At 33.4% G+C, this 23,593-nt stretch overlaps 1 protein-coding gene across 1 annotated transcript in view; it reads right to left on the bottom strand.

The window, feature by feature from the left end:
* LOC123561072 (uncharacterized) overlaps positions 1-23,593 on the bottom strand; it is a 97,718-nt gene that overhangs the window by 40,462 nt on the left and 33,663 nt on the right. Inside the window, exon 3 of the mRNA XM_053516549.1 lies at positions 18,044-18,261. Coding sequence (XP_053372524.1) covers positions 18,044-18,261 — 218 coding nt within the window. The remainder of the gene's footprint in view (positions 1-18,043; positions 18,262-23,593) is intronic.

Here is a 23,593-nt window from a genome sequence, read left to right as displayed (position 1 = left end):
TCAAAAGAGATATATTTATAAAAGTATTTCATGTTATATTGATGATTTTTATTCCATACAACATTTACATCTTCAAATTAAATAGTTTTTCCTTCCTCCTGAAAATTTTACAAAATGCAGATACAATAGTTTCACGATCAACCCTCTATTTGCTTAACCGTCACGATGAAAATCAACTGTAATTATGAGAAATGAAAATCTTGTGAAAAAAAAAATCAACAACAACCAAAAAAACCACATCAGATATTTAGCTCAGCGTTTTCCCCATTCTGTTTAGTTTTATTTTTTCATTCATTGTAGATAATCACTTTTTTCTGTAAATAAATTTGTACATAGTTATTAGTGTTTAATTGTTCCTATGGTTCCTGTGCCCGGTCCGGACATCCTGTCACAGTACTGGTTATCTGATTTGGCCCAACTATGATTCTACAGAAAAGTTCATCAAATGCAGACATTGGCTGAAGGTGTGCCTTGGTTTTCTTCTGATTGCTTTTGCCTACCGTTTGACATGTTAACAAGATAAGTATAAAAATTAATGGTTGACCCTGGACGATTTCCCAGTTTGAATACTTCAAAGGGTATCAATTGCTAGTGACAGTAAGTAAAGGTAACAGACAAAACAAATCAGCAACTGTATTTACGGATCACTCATTATTGTCGTGTATGTACACATAAACATGCTTTAATAGAAAGCTTGAAATACATGAGAATGCAAGAATTTTACCTAGTAGAAAAATTGTAAAATATGATACAAGCTTTTTACCAAAAAACTGTTTTAATGATGATGTATTTCTATCATCTGTAAATGATAAGATATCCTTATCTGAATCTGACCTTGATCATCAGAATGTTGTAGATAGTTTTTATGATACATTATGTTGTAGTATGAAACATGAAATGTCACGTAAACTTAATAAAAATGTGGTTAGTATTGTATTTGGTAAGAGTAAGAAGCGTCATCGCACACTGAAACCATGGTGAAATGACCAGTTACAACTGTTATGGGATAGTATGTGTGAAGCAGAAAACCGATGGGTCAGAGAAAAGGGTCCTAGAAAAATGTACTTTAAGAATTTGTTTGTAATGGAAAAGCGACATTATTTTATAAAGAGGTGCAGAAATGTAAACGCCAGCATTGGCTTAAACTAAAAAATGAGTTAATTTTTGATGCAGAGAACAATAAGCCTGATTTTTGGAAGAATATTGGTAGAATGGGAATACGAGATAATAGGAAAAATTCTGTCCCATATGAGGTAGAAGATGTAGAAGGAAATATTGTATGTGATCCCTACAAGGTGCTAGATAAATGGAAATCAGATTTTTGTTCATTGTTAAATGTTGATAGTAGTATACATGTAATTAACAATGATGATTAATACCATAATGGGCATATACCTGATTCTTCACTATCCACCGAAGAAGGTTTTACTGTGACAGATGTTAGAAAAGCAATTTTTGATGTAAAGTGTAACAGAGCAATGGGAGTTGATGAGCTACCTGCAAATATTTTTAAAACTGATAATGTTGCTTATTATTTGCTATTATTATAATACAGGTAAATACCTCAGATATGGGGGAAAAGTATTATAAATCCAATCCCAAAAAGCTCAACTGCAAATGCAAGGGATCCTATGTCATATAGAGGCATTGCTATTACATCAGTAGTTTACAAAATATACTGCTCCTTGTTGAATAGTAAGCTAACTTCAGTGGTTGAATCGAATGGTGTTTTATTTGAAGGACAAAATTGGTTTAGAAAGGGACGTAGCACGATAGATCATTTATCTTCCCTGACGAATATTATCGACACTCGGCGTCAAAAGAAACTGTCTACATTTTGTGCTTTCATTGATCTAAAGAAGGCATACGATTCGATAAATAGGGATATTTTATGGGGAAAACTTAACCATGTAATAGAAAATAAGCTATTAAGTGCAATTAAAAGTATATATAACAATGTAATGTGTTCTGTCAAAGGGAATAACTTCTTCACAGACCGGTTCTATGTGAAAACAGGCTTAAAACAGGGCTATTCATTATCGCCAGTGTTATTTCATTTATATATTAACGATTTACCCATTAGAATAAATGCTCTAGGTAAAGGTATTGATATTGATGATGAGCATTGCGCCATATTATTATTTGCAGAAGATATTGTACTAACAGCCGATAATGCACAACATTTGCAATGTTTAATTGTTGAATTAGATTCATGGTGTAAAGAAAACTTTATGCTTATAAATGCTGATAAATCCAATGTTGTACACTTTAGAAATCCTTCTGTCGGTAGATGTGACCATTTGTTCAGATGTGGAAACTCACAGATTGAATATGCCTCTCAATATAAGTAGCTAGGTCTGGTTTTGACTGAACATCTGGATTATGCTGTCACTGCTAAATTTGTGGCACAGTCTGCTGGACGGGCATTGGGGTTACTTATTGCGAGAGCAAAGTCAGTCGGCGGTTTTCCTTATCAGGCATTCACCAAGTTATCTGAATCTACTATTATTCCAATTATAACATATGGAGCTTGTATTTGGGCTAATGATGGGTATAGTTGTATTAATGCAGTTCAACATAGAGCAGCGCGGTACTTTTTAAATGTTGGCAAGTACCACCAAATGCTGCGGTGATTGGTTGGAGTCCTATGATATGTAAAACTAAGAAAGCTATTGTAAATCAGTGGTCTAGATTTGTTAATATGTCTGATGAAAGATTGGATAAAAAGGTTTTTACATGGGCACATAATGTTAGAGGTAGAAATTGTAAGAACTGGAATTACAAAGTAGAAATTTTGTTCACAAAATATGATTTGACATATTACTTTAATACTGATTTGTACTCAAGCAATTTCATATTTGTCAAGCTCTTTTATCTAAATTGCTAGAAAAATATATTGCAACATGGAGATCAGAAGTTGATAGAGTGAATGCTCGTAGAGGAGATGGTAGAAACAAACATAGATTTTATATATGTTCTAAAGAAAATTTTGAAACTGAACCATATTGTAAAACTGTTTTAAATAGAGCCCATAGGGGTGCAATCGCCAAGTTTAGAAGTGGTACAGCTCCGATTAATGTTGAAATAGGTCGTTATAACAATGTTTCATTTGAACAAAGGCATTGTAGTTACTGCCAAATCATTGGGATTTTTAATATTGTTAAGGATGAAAAACATGTAATTTTGGAGTGTCCGTTGTACACAGAACTAAGGAATCCTCTTCTTGATAATGCAGAACAGTTGTTTATTGGATTTGAGGCTTTGTCATGTACCGATAAATTGAAGATCTTACTACATCAGGAAGCAATTGTAAATTTTACTGCCAAGACCTGTTACAATATCATTGAGAAAAGAGGTAACTCTGTTTCTCACATTAACATTTAAGAGTATAATAATTACTTGGTACAGTCTAACCTGTACTAACGGTCACCTCCGATCATATGTTTTATTGAAAAGTTGAGACTTGAGCAGTGTCAAGTGGAAACCAACCATAGCATGACTGCGGTTTGTTGGGGGTGCGGATTGGCTGCGCTGGGGTGAGGTCTGTTCGGGATCCATACTGTTTGCCTGACATCCCAGTATATCTTAACTGGCTGAATGGCAAATAGTGTGTGTCCGGGTCGGGCTGGGCTTTGGTGTGGCTGATTTGCTCTGTGTCTGTTCCGCTGGACTCAGCCCATGTATAGTAATTTTATTATGCTGGACTATGTGATCTCAGATAATAGAACGAAAGTTTGCCTTCTAAAATTGATTCAAGTTGCACTGGATTGGATAACTTGATGCATTAGCATTTAACCATTATTTGGACAACATCTCTGCGTACTTTAATACATTTGAGATCAGACAATATGACAAAATTTGTAATTATGATTTTATATAAGCGATTTTATGTATATTCGTTGGTAAATGTTGAATTATGTATATAACATAAATGATATCTTATAACCCTGCGAGAGTGGCGGCAATGCATATACATGTATTTTATTGTGTTTTTTTACTATATTGTGCATACTTATGTCATGCCGATGAGATCTAAATAAATAAATAAATAAAAACGTTTTAGGTTCCAAGGTTTTAGGATGAACTTAATTGAGCATCTTAAATGTTATAAAACGTTTTCGTATTACGCTGTTCTTTGCATGCATTCAAATAAGTGGTATTCATTTTCTATATCAGAACTACAGTTGTCACCTTTCATTTCTCTGTATCCTGTCTCTACCTACTGCGAGGTATTTTATTCTCGAATGTGTATCGTCAATAAACCTCTGTAATATTTACTGTTCATTGAATTTAAATACACTTAGATAGATAGATTTATTTCGGAAAGGAGTGCACATACATGGACAATTAAAAACAACATGTATAGTAATTACAACATAATAACATAATGCATACATGAAATTAAAAAATAGCCATGACAGGCACACCGTCACCAAGGATTACACAAAAAAGAGAAAACTCTTATTTCCATTGTGGTCCTTTGTGTTGGTGGCATGACATAGAGAGGCATAACAGAGTTTACAGAATTATGTGACTAGATGGAAATTGAAGTATGTGACTAGATGGAAATTACACAGCTATATCAAATAAAGAATTATGTGACTAGATGGAAATTGCACAACTATATCAAAAAGTAAAATGCGAGCTTAAATTAAAATGTTCATACATCGAAGGCCATAAGAATAGTTATTAAAACACATTAAAGTAAATATGCTAAACTGTCTAGTAAATAATTCTTTACTAACGTTTTAAAAACAGGTAATTTCTCAGTCTGTGCTATACTAGCAGGCAACTTATTCCATAGGGAAATACCAGAAAAGAAAAAGGACTTTAACCCAAAACCTTTGACCTTTGGAACAGCAAAAGCACCTTTGTGACTTAACCTTGTCCTATATGAATGAACAGTATCCTGTGGGATAAAATTGTCTCCCATGTAGTCCGGGCCATTTTTTATCTTAAAAACATGACACAGGATAATTTGGTCTACACGTTTGTTGACTGGTAACCAGTTGAGTTCTCACATATAATCTTTCTTCAAATAATGTTTTATTACACTCCACGTTCTCCTGTCTTTTTTTGCCTCAATATATCAATAAGTATAAAAACAAAAAGGTGAGTTTCTCGAAATTTTGTGTAAGAAACTATAAATATGATACAAACACTTGAAGAATGTGTGGTTAGTTAGTTAAATCTTCTTTTACGAAAGTATGGTGTAACAGAACTTGAAAGAGAGTAACATTTTATGATGAAAAATATCCAAAGAGCCCGTGGCGGGATTCGAACTTGCTATTACATCCCAGTTCCCCCAGTCAGTCCCCCACAGTTGTTTCCCCCTGTATTTTATTTACACAGAAAAGGAAAAAAATCCAATTAGCTGTCCCCCCCATATTGTCCCGCTGTTTTCCCCTTTTTTTGTACACACACAAAAAAGACAGTTTCTTCCCGTTTATCATGTATTATTCACAATGCAGAAACATACATTCAAGAAGGGTATAACAAACTAAACATAACATAACATAACATAACATAAATTTTATTTGTCTTAAGCATAAAAAGCTCATCGACACAACAAAAAACATATAAACATAATTTTTTGGCATGCATAAAATACATATTCATGTAAAGATGCAAGAAAATCAAAATTAACATAAGCATAACACAAAATATGAATTTTAAGATGTGAGAGTAAATTCAAAACACGAATGAACATAAATAGACTAATATCTAAGTGACATCTGGTCTAACATTAGACTGTCTTAATTTAAAAGCTTTAGTAATATATAATGCAAGTTTCGTTAATGTATTCTTATTTGTCGAGTTTAATAATTCCATGAATTTAAAAACACTTGGATTTTCAGAGAAATATTTACCAATATCTTTTTTGCGCAGTTCTGCATAACAGTTACACTTTAGAATGAAGTGGAACTCGTCTTCCAAATCATTAAGGTCACAAAAAACACATTTTCTTTCCTGTCTCGGTATGGGGTTTGCAGAATGTCTGGCTTTTTCAATCCTTAAGTCATGAGAACTTTTAAGAATAGCCCTTCTATAGTATTTTATTATTCAGAATTTTCAGGTAATCTGACATTTCAAACACCTGTTTTAACTCTTTGTACATATGTAACGATGGGTGGAAGTTCATATTTTCTCTCCATTCATTTATGAATGTGTCTTTTAGTCTTTGCCTTAAAACTGTAATAAACTGGTCCATGTTCACTGAACTGGGGAAAATCCAAACGTCACCAAATCCTATTTCGTTCAACATATTTCTCACTTTAAGAGACCAATTATCAATTCCTCTGTTCGTTAAATCTAACTGGCGTGACAGAATATTTGTCAATATACAATTTTCTTTTCTTTGGTGTATTTTTAAAAAGTATTTAATAATTCTTATTTTGCGTTCAATGATTAACGGCATACGGCCAGATTCTCCATACAAGCGTAGGTTGCTAGTTGAGATTTTAGCATTAAAAGTCCACTTCAAAAACTTTCTATGTACGCGTTCTATACAAACCCCAGATTTCGCTTGAGTATGATAGGATTGAAGATACATAAGCGTCAAACAGATTAAACATGATTTCTGTCGGAACAGTTATGTCTTTTATAATTGAGTAGAGCGATCCTATTGCTTTTAAGCCTTTTCCCCCCAGTGTACTAACCGCTGTTCGAAATGAGCCACCGGATGTTAAAACCAATCCGAGATAGTTAAAGTGGTCAACAATTTCTATTTCTATTCCATCGTAGGTCCATTTCTCTGAATTTCTCAAGGCGCCCCCTTTTCTAAAGACCATTATTTTAGTTTTTTCGACATTTACAGTTAATCTCCATTTATCACAGTAACGTTTTAAGTTGTCCATTGATTGCTGTAATCCCGAAATTGTATCAGAGAATATAACAGCGTCGTCGGCAAACAATATTAGATATAGAGATAACTGGTTTAGATTTATACCTGAATTAAGGTTTTCGTGCAAGCTAGTTTCTGGATCATTGATGAATAAAGAAAATAGAAATGGCGAACATATTTCCCCTTGAAATAATCCAATATCGTACTCGAAAAATTCCGACAAGTTATTAAATTGTCTAACACATGATTTTACATTTTGATACAGGGAGCGTATGATTTGTAACAATTTGCCATCAATTCCATTCTTTATCATTTTTATCCACAAGGAGGATCCGTCAATGAGATCATAAGCCTTCTTGAGGTCCAAAAATAAGCAGTAAAGTCTCTGTTTATTCCTTAAATGGTGCTGAAAAATGTCATTAAGAACGAAAAGTGCATCTGTAGTACCAAACTTTGATTTGAAAACAAATTGAGCGTCTGTTATAATATCATTCTGTTCTGACCATTTTTTCAGTCTGTTGTTTATTACTGACATGAACAGTTTTGAAAAGCAACTTACAAGGGTTATTCCCCTGTAGTTACCAGGTTCATCCTTCGCTCCTTTCTTGAATATCGGTATAATTAACTAAACAGTCTTTCCCCCTTTCACTGTCTATTATCATTCAGATATGTATATACATTCTAGAGGGGAAACTAGTCAGTTTCTCCTCACTTCACCAGTATTACATGTATTTAGAAATGCAGACACATACATACTACTTCGGAAAACAAACTGTTAGTTTCTTTTCTTATAATTTTGCACAAAACTAAGGTAGAAACAATAAACCAAAGGGTTAAAAAAACCCAAATGATTTGTTTTTTTTCTTTGTGTGGATACCAAAACTAACTAAAGGGAGAAAAAACTGGTCAATTTTCTCCCTGATTGTTCATACAAACTAAAGGGGGACTAGGTTAGGAGAGAGAAACAGACCTTTTATTTTCCTGGAGATAAAATCAACTAGTTTTTTTTCGCCGGGGATAAAACTAATTGGGACAAGAACTGCCCATTACACTGCTTTAACCACTTAGCCAGGATAGTCTCTTTTACGCAGTTGTAATAGAGGTTGGTTTTAAACGTACGGACTATGCAGAAACGATAATTACACTTAATAAAAGCAGTTGCGAATACAGTGCCAAATATAACATACACACGTGTTAATAAGGATTTAGATGAACGCATTGACACAATTAGGACAGACATACATTGTGAGCTGGAGACAATGAGTGGAAATATTAATTCCCTCAATGATGTCATACAGACTGAACAACCAAATGTGAAATCATCGAATCTAGTGTTCAGAAAACGTCCTGAGAGTGTTAATGAAAATCTAGAGGAAAAGATTAATATGATCATCAGAGATCATATGAAGCTGAATGGAATATCGGTTTCAGAAGTTAAACGTATTCCATATACAAACAAAGACTCTCCCACACCGGGCATTGTAATTGTAACTTTTGCGAATAAAGAACATCGATCAAAGGTACCTGGTGCTAAAAAGAACTTGTGTAACTCTATTTACAGTGATATATTTGTACATGAGGACCAAACAAGAGAGGAAAGGCTAGCAGCTAGCAATCTACGGCCAGTGGTTAATGCAGTTAACAGAGGGGAAAAGCTCTCCATTCGAGGAAATCGTGTTTTCACAAATAAGTTACAACAGAGTGGTAATAACCAGGAAAATGGTACCAATAATAATGGTGCAAATCAGACTGGCCATGCCAGTAATGGTTTCCGTAATCAATATAGACAGGATGGACAACATCAAGGACGACGTAGAGGTCAAGGTCAACGTAGGGATTGTGGTCAAGGTCGAGGATTCATTGGAGGAGGAAATCGGGAAATGGTTACAGAGGAGGAAGACAATAGGTTCATATTGGGTTTTGGAATGTGAATGGATTCAGTACAAACATTGACAGTGATAATTTTATTTTAAGACAACAATGTATAAACTGTGTTGATTTTGACATTTTAGGCATAAGCGAAACTCACTTAACAGGTCAAAACGTAATTAAGTTACCAGGATACTTATGGTTTGGAAATAATAGAAACCAAATGCATGTTAACGCTAAATCAGGTTCAGGGGCATTGGCTTTCTAGTGAAAGAATGGCTAAGTGACATACATTTTATCAATATATTAAATAACAATTATGATGGTATGGCTTGCATTTACTGATAAATGCTCTGGTTATTCATTTTATTCTTGTGTATGTTATTTACCACCAAACAATTCTTCTAGACATATGGATGTTTGTGAATTTTATGATACTTTGCTCAGTAACATTTATATATATCAAACTTATAGACCAATTTATGTGTCTGGGGATTTTAATAGTAGAATCGGGGATAATGATGATCATATTGTTGGAATAGATGAGTTGCCTAAGAGGGGTGTTGTAAATTTTATCTCTAATAGTTTTGGTGATAAACTCATTGAATTTTTAATAGATAGTAATATGCATGTTCTTAAGGTACTTTCGCCATCTTGAATTTAGAGTGACCTTCATTTCAAGTGTGAAAATATAGTGAACAAAAGCTTTCAAATGCAGCTGTTTCAGAATACGAAAACAGCTCAGTTTGCAAGACCTGAACTAAAAGTAGATGTATAAAAAGTAAAACTAAAATTTGGAAATAAACAAAGAAGATATTTTACCTGTATTTTTCCAAATTTTTGGTTAGATTTATAAATCCTTTAAAATTCTTTATTAAAAATTCATGAATGGCAAAAGTTAGTTCAAAGTTTCAATTAGTGCACAGGAGAATTGTCTTACTGAATAGAACTAAACTTATTACAAAATCTGTTTTCAAATCTGACCACCTCATGTATTAAAACAAAACTAAATCTGTACATATTGATATTTTCAGCATACATAAAAGTAGTGCAATGTGCAGACAATGATTTTTGTACGTATGGTGTACCAAACTGCCTAAAATTGTAAGACAAGTCTCAAACTTAATGTGAACAAGATTTGGCAAAGATCCAAAATTCTTTTCAAGGATTGTGCAAGTATAAGAAAGGTTTAATTTATTATAGTGGAATTTATGTACTTACGCGCTGCTTATCTCACGGAAAATTTGGTGGAATGGAATTTTCGGCACTTCCTGCGGTAACTACTGAAATTACTTAACGTAACTTTCTCATTCATACGTGATTGTATATTTATAAATTATAAAAACAATCGAAATATTTGCTTTATCACGATATATGCAAATATTTTTAGACAATCTTGAAACATTAGGCCACAGTATTTCCGCATACTGGTCCGGGACAAGTTCGATGTGTATAGTGATTCCTTATTAGATGTTTCATGCGTCGTAAACTAACCAATTTTGATCTGTCCACTTTTTAAACAATATGAGAATAATGCAGCATGTTTTTGAAAACACAGTGAAAAGAAATCGCAGAAAAAATGTACAGCCAAATATGTTAGGAGGTAATACAATTTGTATACAGTTGTAGATAACTACGAAACATTTTACAAAATGCAATCAGTTGAACTTCTCACGCGAAAACATGGTGATTACAATCAGCAATATCTCAAAAGTAATTTTTCTACATCTTGGTTCTTCGTTAAACAATGATATTTTTTCACACTTTCATAGATTTAAACTGATCATAAATGTGCATTGAAATTCCGGCATAGAAATGGACATTGACTTTACATTACTGCGGTGTTGACAGCGGAAACAGCGGTCCAGTACTAAGACTGTCTACGAAACCAAGGATAACGAGTTCTTTATCTGAAAATTACGAACATTGGGATCAGTGTTCAGTATACACCTGAAAATGACATACTTGCTATTTGCCGAGTGCACACTTGTTTTCTATCGTCGTTAATATAAAATAGACTAGTAAATATTCGTACACATGCATAATCTCATAAACACTTCTTTAATGTATGCTCTCTGAAATGAACAAATAACTAGCTCATCTGAGACACCATACTTTAAAGTAAATTCAGTTTATTCACCACGAGGTTCAAAATGCACGGGAGTCTCGTGATAGTATTGTCCGTAAGTATTGACCTGGCACTCATGAATATTCCGTGTATTTCCGTAAATTAATTTTCGGTGTCCGAATATAAATAGCGGTATAACTAAATAGTACATACACATGTATATCGTTCTAACTGATATACTGTCGCATGTGCAAGTAGCTGTGCGGACAAAGCGTTTACCTGCCAATATCAGGATTGTAGGTTCGAGTTCTACGTCCGAACATATATTTTTCCCCAAATTTTCTATGCAGACTTACTACTCATTTGATCAAACGTATCGTGATATCTATGGTTCATTTATTTAGAGTAATCATATTTTCCAGTTATAAAATAATGGAATAAAATTGTTTTAATAGTATCTTAGATAAAGAGACAAGTTACCTGTCACCAACGTTCCAGGAAAAGAAAATATTACAAAAGAAAACAATCAAAATTCATGAAATATGACACATAAAAATAATGTAAACGATAACCTTACAATGCATTAAATTGAAAAAAGATCTATTCCGTAAGTGATTTCGAACCCATGGTAACGTGCGTGCTAGTCAGACACCTTACCTCTACGCCACCGTGTCATTGATTAACTTTACATGTTACTTTAGTAATGAAGATACTTTCAGGATACTAATATTGCGTAAATTAACGAAAACGCCCGAAAATATTGGCGAAGATTAATGAGTGCCAGGTCAATACTTACGGACAATATATGCCTTTAATTTCACATGGTTGAAGTGTAAACAAATAGTTAAATTTGCTTCGTTTTATTTCTCACGGAAAAGATCGGACTGTTTTTTATATTGAAATAATTATAGAACATTGTATGCATTTAAAGTTGAAAGTTGATTGTTTTCTACAGGACGTAAAACTGAAACAAGTAAGCACTTTTACTTTTTCAGCAATGTTCCTCAGGTGAACTTTGACATTGTTTACGAAGAGAAATCAGTTTTGTGTCATCTTAAAATGCGTTGATCGGCTGAAACGTATAGTTCCCGAAAAAGTTCTAAAATGGTTTATTTTGGGGATTTTTGTTTTATTTATAAATTCAACACAATGTGCAATATTTCCAGTTTTTGAAAATGATTAAAATTCAACTTTATTTTAGAAAAAGTTTCGATCTTTCAGTAATATTTTGTCAGCGGATGCTTACAATTCTTAAGTGAAACGGCTTTCTTGTCCAAGGGAGGTGTGTAAAGCGAAAACATTGCGTTTATTCTTTAAATGTGAAGGATCGGTAACAGATTAAGGAGATCGGACAGTGAAAAACTATACTAAATGGATATCTCTAACCACGAATAAGGAGACATACATATTTCTGTAAGGAAATCTCAGGCAAAAGAACAATCATATATTTTATTCCTTGAAATAAACATGGCGGCGAAATATTTTAAAAAAACTGTGCACGTGTTTTGCGCATTAGAATGTTTAACGACATTTTCTTGAAAAAGTAACGCTCCCGTGCACTATTTTGGCATTTCTTTGATTTGAAAATAAATATTTTATAGCAATTTAGGTTACATACGATACCAAAATTTTGCACCAAAAATGTTCACTCATTTCTTCCAAAGCAGCGTGGAGACAGGGTTCAGCGTAGCTTTCATGCTCGCAAGTTTACCTACAGATATATCTTTTCAACTTTTATCATACATTTTTTGTGTCCTTGCATTTCGAAAGCTGTTTTAAGGGTTCTGATTTTTCACATGAATTTCTAATTTCAATTTGCGGAAGTACCTTAATGGCAGAAATTTTATTAAAAATGATTTTACGTCCATCTCTGTAAAAGGCTGTGCAGTAGTTAATTATTGCTTAGTACATCATGATAGTCTTAATCTGTTTAAAGAATTTAACATAATCAGAAGCAATGAACTGCTGAACGAGCTGAATCGTAGCAGTGGATTTATACCATCATCTATACTGGACCAGTCAATTTTGTCTTGGAAGTTTTATATATCTGGTCATATGAGCATTGTTGAAGCTGGTTCTGATTCACATCGTTCAGATTACAGTGCAGCTTATTATGAGAAATTCAATCTCAAATCTATTCCTGAAGAATATTTGCAGTCTGATTATGTTGTTAACCTGCTTCATGACGAGTGTATAAGTTAGAACAGAGTCTACGACTACAATCTGATGTTGATATTTCATATAATGATATTTGTACAATTTAAAAAAAAGAGATGTATGATAACTTAGATCATAAACAAGTATTTTTACAATCTGGTACCAACAATAAGAAAAAATACGAGCTAGCAAACCCTGGTGGAATGAGCACTTATTTGATCTTTGGAATGCTCAATGTCATCCCGAACGTAATTGGTTAAAATGTAACAATACGTCTGCTAAGAAACATCTAAAAACAATATTTACTGGTGCAAGACGCACTTTTGACCAAGAAGTTTAAAAATGTAAGAGAGCACACTGGGTTTCATTTCAAGCAGAGTTACTCTCTGAATGTTTAAATAACTCGGATGAATTTTGGAATTGGAAATCTATTGGTCAGATAGATATTGCTCAGTCAAAAAAGAAAACCATACCCATGTCCGAATGGCTCAGTATCTAACAATATTGATACAGTTCTAGACAAATGGAAACATGAATTTAGTACTTTATTTTTGAAAAGAAATACGGTCAGACAAGACATATCTGATGTAGAGAACAGTAATTTGAGATATAGCTGTGATGTACTCAATGAGTATATATCATTGTTTGAAGTTAAGAAAGCAATAATGAAAACCAAACTCGGTAAAGCCTATGGTGCTGATTCTATTCCAGTTGATATCTTGAAAAGTGACAGTTGTGTTTCTTTTTTTTTGCAAATTCTGTTTAATGCCTGTTTTGATACTGGTGTAGTGCCCTCAGACTAGGGTAAGGTGATTATAAGTCCGATTCCAAAGTCTGGTACAACCGATCCTCGTGAATCATTATCATACTGGGGTGTTGCTTTTCCATGCTCAATGTATAAACTATATTGTTCAATTTTCAAAGATAGATTATCTCCGTGGGCAGAAAATAATAAAATTATTGTTGACGAGCAAAAATGGTTTCAGAAAACAAAGAAGTACCATTGACCATTTATCACCTCTTACAAATATTATTGAAACCAGAAAGAGACTAATATGTTCAACATTCTGTACTTTCATAGATTTTAAAAAGGTATACGATTTTATTGACCGTAGTATTTTATGGAAAAAACTGATGAGTTCTAAAGTTGGACTTGATGGAAAACTTATTGTTGCTTTTAAGTCTTTATACAGTAATATATATTCTTGTCTTAGAATCAATGGATACTTCACAGACAGTTTCGATGTACAGTGCGGGTTGAGACAGGGTTGTTCTTTGTCTCTCCTACTTTTTAATTTGTTTGTTAATGATTTAGCTAAGGTGATTAAGGCCGAAGATAAAGGTATATCCATTGGAAACGAAAACAATATGTATCCTGCTTTATGCAGATGACATTATTTTGTTATCTGAAAATGAAGAAGACTTACAGTTTATGTTGAATATCTTAAATAACTGGTGTATGTCAAATAGTATGGCTATTAACCCATTCAAAAGTCAAGTTGTTCACTTTAGACCGCAGTCATCAGAACTCCTTTCAGTTTCAGGTGTGGTGACCATAGTCTGGAAGTACTAGATAAATACACATACCTTGGGCTACTGTTAAATGAACACTTGGATTATAACATTACTGCCAAATGTGTGGCTCAGAGTGCCGGCAGAGCTCTGGGGCTGTTAATTGCCAAATGTAAATCTATCGGTGGTATGCCATATGAAGTATTTACTTAGCTTTATGAAAGTACTGTTTGGCTTATAATATCATATAGTGCGGCTATAAGGGTAACAAAGTCGCATTCCTGCATTAATGCTGTTGAATACAGAGCAATGCGGCTCTTTCTGGGTACTGGTAGATATACACCAAATAGTGCTCTTTATGGGGAATTTGCATGGCACACACCAGACCTGAAACAATGGAGGTCTGTTGCACAACAGTGGCATAGAATTTGTAAAATGAACCGTAACAGAATCAACTATAAGATATTTAGTCACTGTGACAGTAAGAGTAATACCCGTTGTAAAAACTGGCAATTTGAATTTAAGAACCATGTGAATAAAATTGGATTGTCAGTGCTACTAGCAGACAGAGATATTACTTCATCGTCTAAATATTTTAGTAATAAAGTTTTGAATTGTTCATTGCATCAGTTTGTCCCAGAATGGAAAGATAATATTAACAGAGATGTCGGCCCATCAGGACGTGGGCGTAATAAGCTTAGGACATATACACTGTTTAAACAAAATTATATTACTGGAAATTACGTCAGATATAAAATACCTCTGAAACACAGATCAGCCCTTGCAAAGTTTAGATGTGGGGTAGCCCCAATTAGATTAGAGACTGGCAGATATGAAAATATACCAGAAAACCAACGTTTATGCTCAGTTTGTAGAACTGATATTGAATATGAAATCCATGTTCTGTTTCACTGTAATGCTTACCAGAATATTAGAGATACACTTACGACCAAAGCATGTGGAGTTGATGGAAACTATCTGAATCTTTCTGACAACGACAACTTAATACTTTTACTGTCAAAAGAAAATATGTTTAAAATTAGTGCCAAGACCTGTTTTATGATTTTAAAAACTAGAAATGACTTGCTGTACAAATGAAAATGTTCATTTTATTATCTCGACTATTCAAAGAATAGTCTAGCTATTAGCGTCTGTGTCACAATTTGGTGAAAGTTTTACATGCAAGTACATATGGCTATCATTTAAAGGCATATAGCTTTGGAACTTTATAGGTCAATCACTAACCCCGCTAGGTCATGTCCTTTAGCTTTGGCATGTATTTTGGCCAGATTATGTCCCTTTTCATGCTTTTGGACTTAGAAAATCCTGGTTTAAGTTTTTACATGCAAGTTGCTATCCTCAAAATTAATGCAGGTATTGAACGGAAAATTCACGGGTGTCTTCAGGTTGTATATAGAGGAAAAGAAAAGAAAGAAAAGAAGAAGGGAAAAGGAAAAAAATGGTGATAGCATCAAGTGCTATAACTCTGACATGCATTTTGGCCAAATTATATCCCATTTTCGGGCTTAAAAAATCATGGTTAGTTTTGCATGCAATGCAAGTACACTTAGCTATTAAGTTAAGGCATATAGCATTGAAACATTTTATGTCAATTATCAATCTCACTGGGTCATGTCCCTTAATTCTGACATGTATTTTGACTTAATTATGCCCCCTTTTGAACTTATAAAATCATGGTTAAAGTTTTATATGCAAGTTACTATCTCCAAAACAAATATAGAGATTGAATTGAAACTTTACATGTGTCTTCGGGTTCATAAAACTATGTGACAGCATCAAGAGCCATAATTGGCAGGCATCTTGGCAAATTATGCTCCTTTTGGACTGTCTGGTTAAAGTTTTGCATGCGAGTATATATGGTTATCACTTAAAAATATTTAGCTTTGAAAATTTTCTTTTTCTAGGTCAATTACCAACCTCACTGGGTCAAATGCCATAACTCTAACATGTATTTTGGCCAAATTATACCCTCTGTTGGAACTAGAAGATACTGGTTAAAGTTATGGATGCAAGTACGTATAACTATTACTTAAAGTGATATAGCTCTGAAACTTTTTTTCTAGGTAAATTACTAGCCTCATTGGGACAAGTCCCATAACACTGACATGTACAAATTATGCCCACTTTTGGAAAAATCTTGGTTAAAATTTTGCTTGTAAGTGACTATCATCAAATCAAATGCAGATATTGAATTGAAACCTCACATGTGTCTTCGGGGTTATAAAAATAGGTTATAGCATCAGATCCCATAAGTCTGATGTGCATTTTGGCCAAATTATGTCCCCTTTTGAACTTAAAAGTTCTGGTTTGAGTTTTTGAATGCAAGTTAGTTTCTCCAAAACTAATGCAGATACTGGGTTGAAACTCCATGGATATTTTAGCATTTAGGGTAATACTCCTGCTTCTGGGACATCAATTTGAATAGTCGAGCAGCGGCTGTCTTATGGACAGATTTTGTTTTTAATTTGTTTTTACTAGAAACTAAACTTTTTAGTTTAACATAAAGGATGTTTGGTCAAATATCTTAGCACACTCATAGGGTTAATGTTGGCATAAGTACATGTATAGGACTGAATCAATTCTCATATGACTGGATCAATTTAGAAGATTTTAACACATACTTTTTAATATTTTATATAAGAAAACATCAAAAAAGGGCTAGAGCTGAGATGTTTGATTACAACACATCACTGATATTGTACGATGTAAATAATATATCAAATACTCTGTATAATAGGGCATATACTTTAATGTATATATATGCATGTATAGGTGTATATGTGTGTACATATATGCATGTGTATGTATTTGTATTATATATATATAATATATATATATATGTGTGTGTGTGTGTGTGTGTTTATGCGGGTATACTATATGTGTATATATACATGTGTGTTTGTATGTATGAATTTACCTAAATGTTAAATAACCGTTGAGCTATTTAAATGTTTGGGATTTTTACATCGTTTTAGCTTCATTATATATCATTTTAGAATTTGATAAACTAAATAGACATGTTCAAATTACAGAAATTAACAAAGGTAAATCAGTTTTGTACTTTTTATTTTTATCTTGTCAATGTATAAGTCGCTTATAATTCAGTTAATGAATGGTCATATATATTTTATCTGCCATGCTTCTCTTTTATGTTGTATACTTTGTACATGAATGAGACTGAAATAAAATAAAATAAAATAAAAAAAAAATACACCGAGCATTGGTACTAGCCAAGCATTGATCTAATTAGCCGAAAATTGAGAAAAGAATTTTGCCGGAAAGTAATTACAACTTAGTGTTTTAATGAAAGGATTGGGCCGTCCCCTTCTTAAGACGAGTAAAAAATCTGACCAAGTATAAAAGTAGCTCGTCAGAAATTCAGATAGATTTTCTTCCACATTGAGACTGACTTCATAATATGACATTTAGGTACAATGTAAACTATTTCTTTTGAAAAGTATTGCCGAATCTATTGATGCTTAGCTAAAATTAAGTTAAGATGAAACTTTACGGTACATGTATTTTACTACATTTGTATTCATGTTAACCCGAACAGATGTTTAAACTCTTACCGGTTTCCCTTTGACAAGTATTGTTGCAAGTGCTGCTACATCTTATGCCACATTTAAAACCATAGCGATTTGAACGACAACCGAAGTTACAATATCCATCACGTTCCCTGCATGTTGGTAGAGAATGATTTGTCTTGATAGTACAATAGTAGTTACATTGAATGCATTTACCGTTATCTCGGTAGAAGTTTTTGTTGCATTCGTTGCATACAAATCCACTGAAAAACAATGGTGACATTATTGTTAAGAACGTTTCCACTTTAACATTGTAGGCATTGTAACTGAAAATACAAACTTCAAGTAGGAGCTATCTATATTATATGTATGTGAAGTTAACTGCATCAGAATACAAGGAAAAAATTATTAAAATATCATTTCCTGAAAAAGAGTTATTTGAGCTGAAAAAAATGATCCCGGATGAAATATTTGGAAAAAATGGAGACAACTCCGCAAAGACTTTATGATAGGCTTAGGTGACAATTGACCTAGTACCTCATGCAAACTACCCACTTTTTACCTCTAATAATGAAAAAAGCATGCATACTTGCCACATGGATTAGCAACCTGAATACAAAACTATGTAAAGATCAAATAATTGATTGCTTTGGGGAAAGTAGGACATTTTTGTGGTGAAATTTGTCAACAAACAAACGATTTTTTTTAAAAAGTTAAAACCCACAGAATTTCACAAGGTGAAATATGTTGAAAAGGCTACTGCTGGAAAGAGAACAGTCTCAACTACCCATACATATGCGTCAAAGTATGGGAAAAATATCTAGAAATATGAGAAAATCGAAGAAATCAATTTCAAGACTGTTAGATGCATAACTGTGTAATCATACATGGCATTTATCATAGATAGGTTACTTTTCCTTTGCACTGATATAACATGGGCAGGATTAGGATTAAGAAACGGTGTTCACTCAACAATTTCACTATATTAGATTGTTTCCCTTGCGTAAAGAAGGCTTAGGGTACGTCTCTAAACATTGTATTGTTGAAGGTAGTTCTGTGCGTTTGATTAACCGGCATTGACAGTGTAACATCATTTATCCAGAAATAATGCCTTGCCGCTGTTATACGGAGATAATGTTGCTGTGAATCTACTATTCTATTTCGTGTATTAAGTGCTTAATGTTCAGCGCCGTTGTCTATCTTAAGGATCACTTTGAAAATAAATGTGTTGAATTAAAATAATTCATAACTATTACATAAAATAAGCAATAATATGACGACTCAAACTGCTATTTTGCGAATTATATGATGCTTAGCAAAGGGACCTATACGTCTTGATTGGTCATAAAATTTACAATATGTAAATCTACAAGTATGAAAAGTTTCATTAAAGTCTACATCGTTGAACCTTTTCTATAATTCGAAAATGTTACAAAAAGTACGATTTTCCAATAGAAGTCCATTGTAAAATTTGAACAAAAAACCAATACTTTTAATTGCTGTAGCTTCCATAAAAAAGAAAAGTTTGAAAATTTGCCAGTATGACAGGGTTAAGAATGATAAATAGGAGTATTAAGATCTGTATCAAAAGTTAAACACGTGGTCCAAACTTCTATGCTGTATCTTCAAAAACATGAAAGTAGGTCAGTAGGTCAGTAGGTCATGGTGAAGACTATTCTAGACGAGTATTGAAATCTGTATCAAGGGTGGTCCAACTCTCTTTACTTTAGCTTCAAAAACCAGAAAGCAGGTCAGTGGGCCAAGGTTAAGAATATTAAAAATGAGTATCAAGTCCAAATTTCTATGCTTCAATTTAATCTAGGGATACCGAGATTTAGGCCAACATCCCATAATAATATAATAGGGAAAATAAGCCCCACCCTATGGCCGCCATGATTTTGTGAAATAGAACAGCTTGAGCAAGTTTGGGAAAGGGCCACTTCGAGATCATTTTTGAAATCCGGCTTACAGCTTCAGATGATAAGAAATTCGATTGCCATGGCGATTCAAGTTCTGCATGGATTTCTATTCTTTTGGCAATTCTTAAAGGGGGAGGGGGCACCAATAGGACCATTAGACAATGCCACATGTAAAATATCTTAGCTCTGCGTCAAACTCACTATTACTTTGTGAGTCCTAAGCTCATGCATTGCCGAGTTATTTGGTGAAATATGTGACCCCGGGACAGGGCCTCTTTTCACCCCAGGGGCATTCTTTGAACAATCTTGTTAAACAACTACAGGCAATGCTAAATATCAAAGGCCTAGGCCTTGAACTTTCAGAGAAGAAATGTTTTAAAAACATTTTATATGTGAAAATCTGCACCCGACATGGGATCATGATACTATAATTTCGTTAGGTATACACTCGAAATTAATAACAATTTACAATAACCATAAGAAAGCATGTATATATACTATGTAGTGATTTCAAGAGACTGTACTTTAATCTTGAAACCACAAATTTTTCTCATTATTCGTTCTGTAAATAAGATATATGTACGCCGTGGATCTTGCTTCCCAGACAAAGACTATAATTTTGCGCACTAATTGGTACTTAAAAGGGAATTTCTATAGTTTTTATGCGCATCTTTCTGCGCAACCGACACTATCTATAAAAAACTGAAGTGAAGTCAACATTTGTTGGAACATGTGACAGACAATCTTAAATATGAGGAATCTTGAATAAAATAAACTTTTTAATAAGTTTAACTAGTAATCAAATGTTGATACTGGTTTATGTTGTTTTGACATGAATCATGCTTGACATGTATATTGCCATTTTTGTGGCTCTGTTTTGACAGTGTATTTTAGTACAAAGACAGTGTTGTTAACATAATGTTAGACAATTAACTTTGTATTGATAAGACAATATCTCCTTCCAGATTATTCAGTATTCAGTTATAGAAAGAATTAAGTTTTTTTAATTATTTTATTTTAACTTCTAGCAGATATACATGTAATCAATTTGATATATTCAAAATCTGTAATACTATCAGCGATAAAACTGTGGGACGAACAAGATCAAAATATCCGCGAATTAGATACACTCGTAGAATTCAAACAAAAATTGAAAGAGGTTTACAAACCCCCTATTGTACAGACATTCTTCCTTAGTGGAAACCGAGCTGAACAGTTCCATCACGCCCGTATTTAGAAATAATTGTAGTAACTTACATGCAAACTTATTCAATAATCATCTAAAAGACACTCCAAAATGTAACTGTGGTCATAATTTCGAAAATGCTGAACATTATTTTTTCCGATGCCGCTTATTTGCTGACCAAAGAATAATATTATTTCGTAATACACGACCGTGGCATCCGATAAATACTAACAAATTATTATTTGAAATAAGTAGTCGTACTGATGAAGAAAATGTTAGACTATTGCAGAAGTTCAAAAATTTATAAAGAATACAAAACGTTTTTACTAATGACTACTGCAGCCCCTATGTTATTTCGATGTAGATGATGGGCCCACGGGCTGGTTGGGTTGGTGCGGGTGCCGAGTGTCGAACAATTCAGAGGAATCGTCTGTTCTTTTTTCTCTTATTGGATTTCTGATTATTTTTCAATCATTAAAATATATATATATTTTTTTGTGAAATAATGATGTGTAGATCTATCTGATCTCAGTTCAAAGTTATTTTTGTCATCTTCTTTACAATCAGTTTTTTCCTCCGTTTTCTCACTTCTTTGATCAGAATTCAGTAAGTTTTAAAGCATATTCTTTTTTTTATCCATAGTTAAAAAATTATCATAGACATACAATCTATCACTTTGTTTACAGAGCTGTTAATTTGACTTCATATGGAACGGGCCGTTTGCTGATGTTGATATAACTCGTGGCCCAATCCATTTGTATATGTTACTTTTGTGTTCATACTATTGTACATATGCCTAATAACAAATACAATAAAATATTATTAAACTAATCAATTTGATCAGGTTCGCGCAATTTTTCGTTAGAACAGGTGTTGTATTCAAGCGGTCTTAACATAAAATTTAGCCCGGTGACCTATTTATTTTTGGCCATTTTTATGTTCACAATATAATCATCTATACATAAGCAAAACAAGAAAAAGATCTATGAAACGGTTTTTTTCTTCAAAATTTAAAAAAAGAAAAATATTCTTCACTATGAGTATTTTTTGTTGAAAAAGTTCACAAAAGTGATTATGAAACAAGTTTTGTCTTCATTTGTACCCATTGTTGTAATGGTATAGTATTAAAAATATGACTATGATATCAAATACGTTTATAACAAAATCTGTAAAAGGAATAAACCCTCCTGCGCTGTCTTGAAGCATATGCTGGTTGGTATCTAAAAACAAGAGGGCCAAGATGGCCCTAGGTCGCTCACCTGAGAAACACACCATAACACACCACAACAGTGTAAACATGTTTGACCTATTGATTTCATGGAAAAAAATATTCTGACCAATTATCATTAAAATTGGAGCAAAAATCTTGGGAATAAATAAGTATTTTCTTTGATCTTTGATTTGACCTAATGACCTAGTTTTTGACCCCAGATGACCCATATTCGAACTTGACCTAGATTTCATCAAGGCTATCATTCTGACCAAATTTCATGAAGATCAATTGAAAACTACAGCCTCTATCGCATACACAAGGTTTTTCTTTGATTTGACCTAGTGACCTACTTTTTGACCCTAGATGACCCATATTCAAATTTGGTCTAGATTTTATCAAGGCAAATCATTCTGACTTAATTTCAGGAACATCAATTGGAAAATACAGCCTCTATTGCATACACAATGTTTTTCTTTGATTTGACATAGTGACCTAATTTTTAACCCAAAATGATCCATTTTCAAACTCGGCCTAGATTTCATTAAGATTATCATTTTGACTTAATTTCAGGAAGATCAATTGAAAAATACAGCCTCTATCGCATATACAAGCTTTTCCTTTGATTTGACCTAGTGACCTACTTTTTGAACCCAGATGACCCATATTCCAATCTAACCTAGATTTAATCAAGGCAATCATTCTGACCAAAATTCATGAAGATTAATTGAAAAATACAGCCTCTATCGCATACACAAGGTTTTTCTTTGATTTGACCTAGTGACCTAGTTTTTGATCCCAGATGATCCGTTTTCAAACTCGACCTAGATTTCATCAAGATAATTATTCTGACCAAAATTCATGAAGATTAATTGAAAAATACAGCCTCTATCGCATACACAAGGTTTTTCTTTGATTTGACCTAGTGACATAGTTTTTGACCTCAGATAACCTATTTTCGAACTCGGCCTAGATTTCATCAAGATAATCATTCTGACCAAAATTCATGAAGATCAATTGAAAAACACAGCCTCTATCGCATACACAAGGTTTTTCTTTGATTTGACCTAGTGACCTAGTTTTTGACCCCAGATTACCCATTTTCGAACTCGGCCTAGATTTTATCAAGGTTATCATTCTGACCAAATTGCATGAAGTTCAGTTGAAAAATACAGCCTCTATCGCATACACAAGCTAAATGTTGACAGACGACAGACGCCGGACATCGAGTGATCAGAACAACTCACCTGAGCATTGCTCAGGTGAGCTAAAAAGCAGAA

Source organism: Mercenaria mercenaria, chromosome 10 (genome assembly GCF_021730395.1).
Source record: "Mercenaria mercenaria strain notata chromosome 10, MADL_Memer_1, whole genome shotgun sequence".
NCBI lineage: Eukaryota > Metazoa > Mollusca > Bivalvia > Venerida > Veneridae > Mercenaria > Mercenaria mercenaria.
This window is presented reverse-complemented; position numbering and strand designations above follow the sequence as displayed.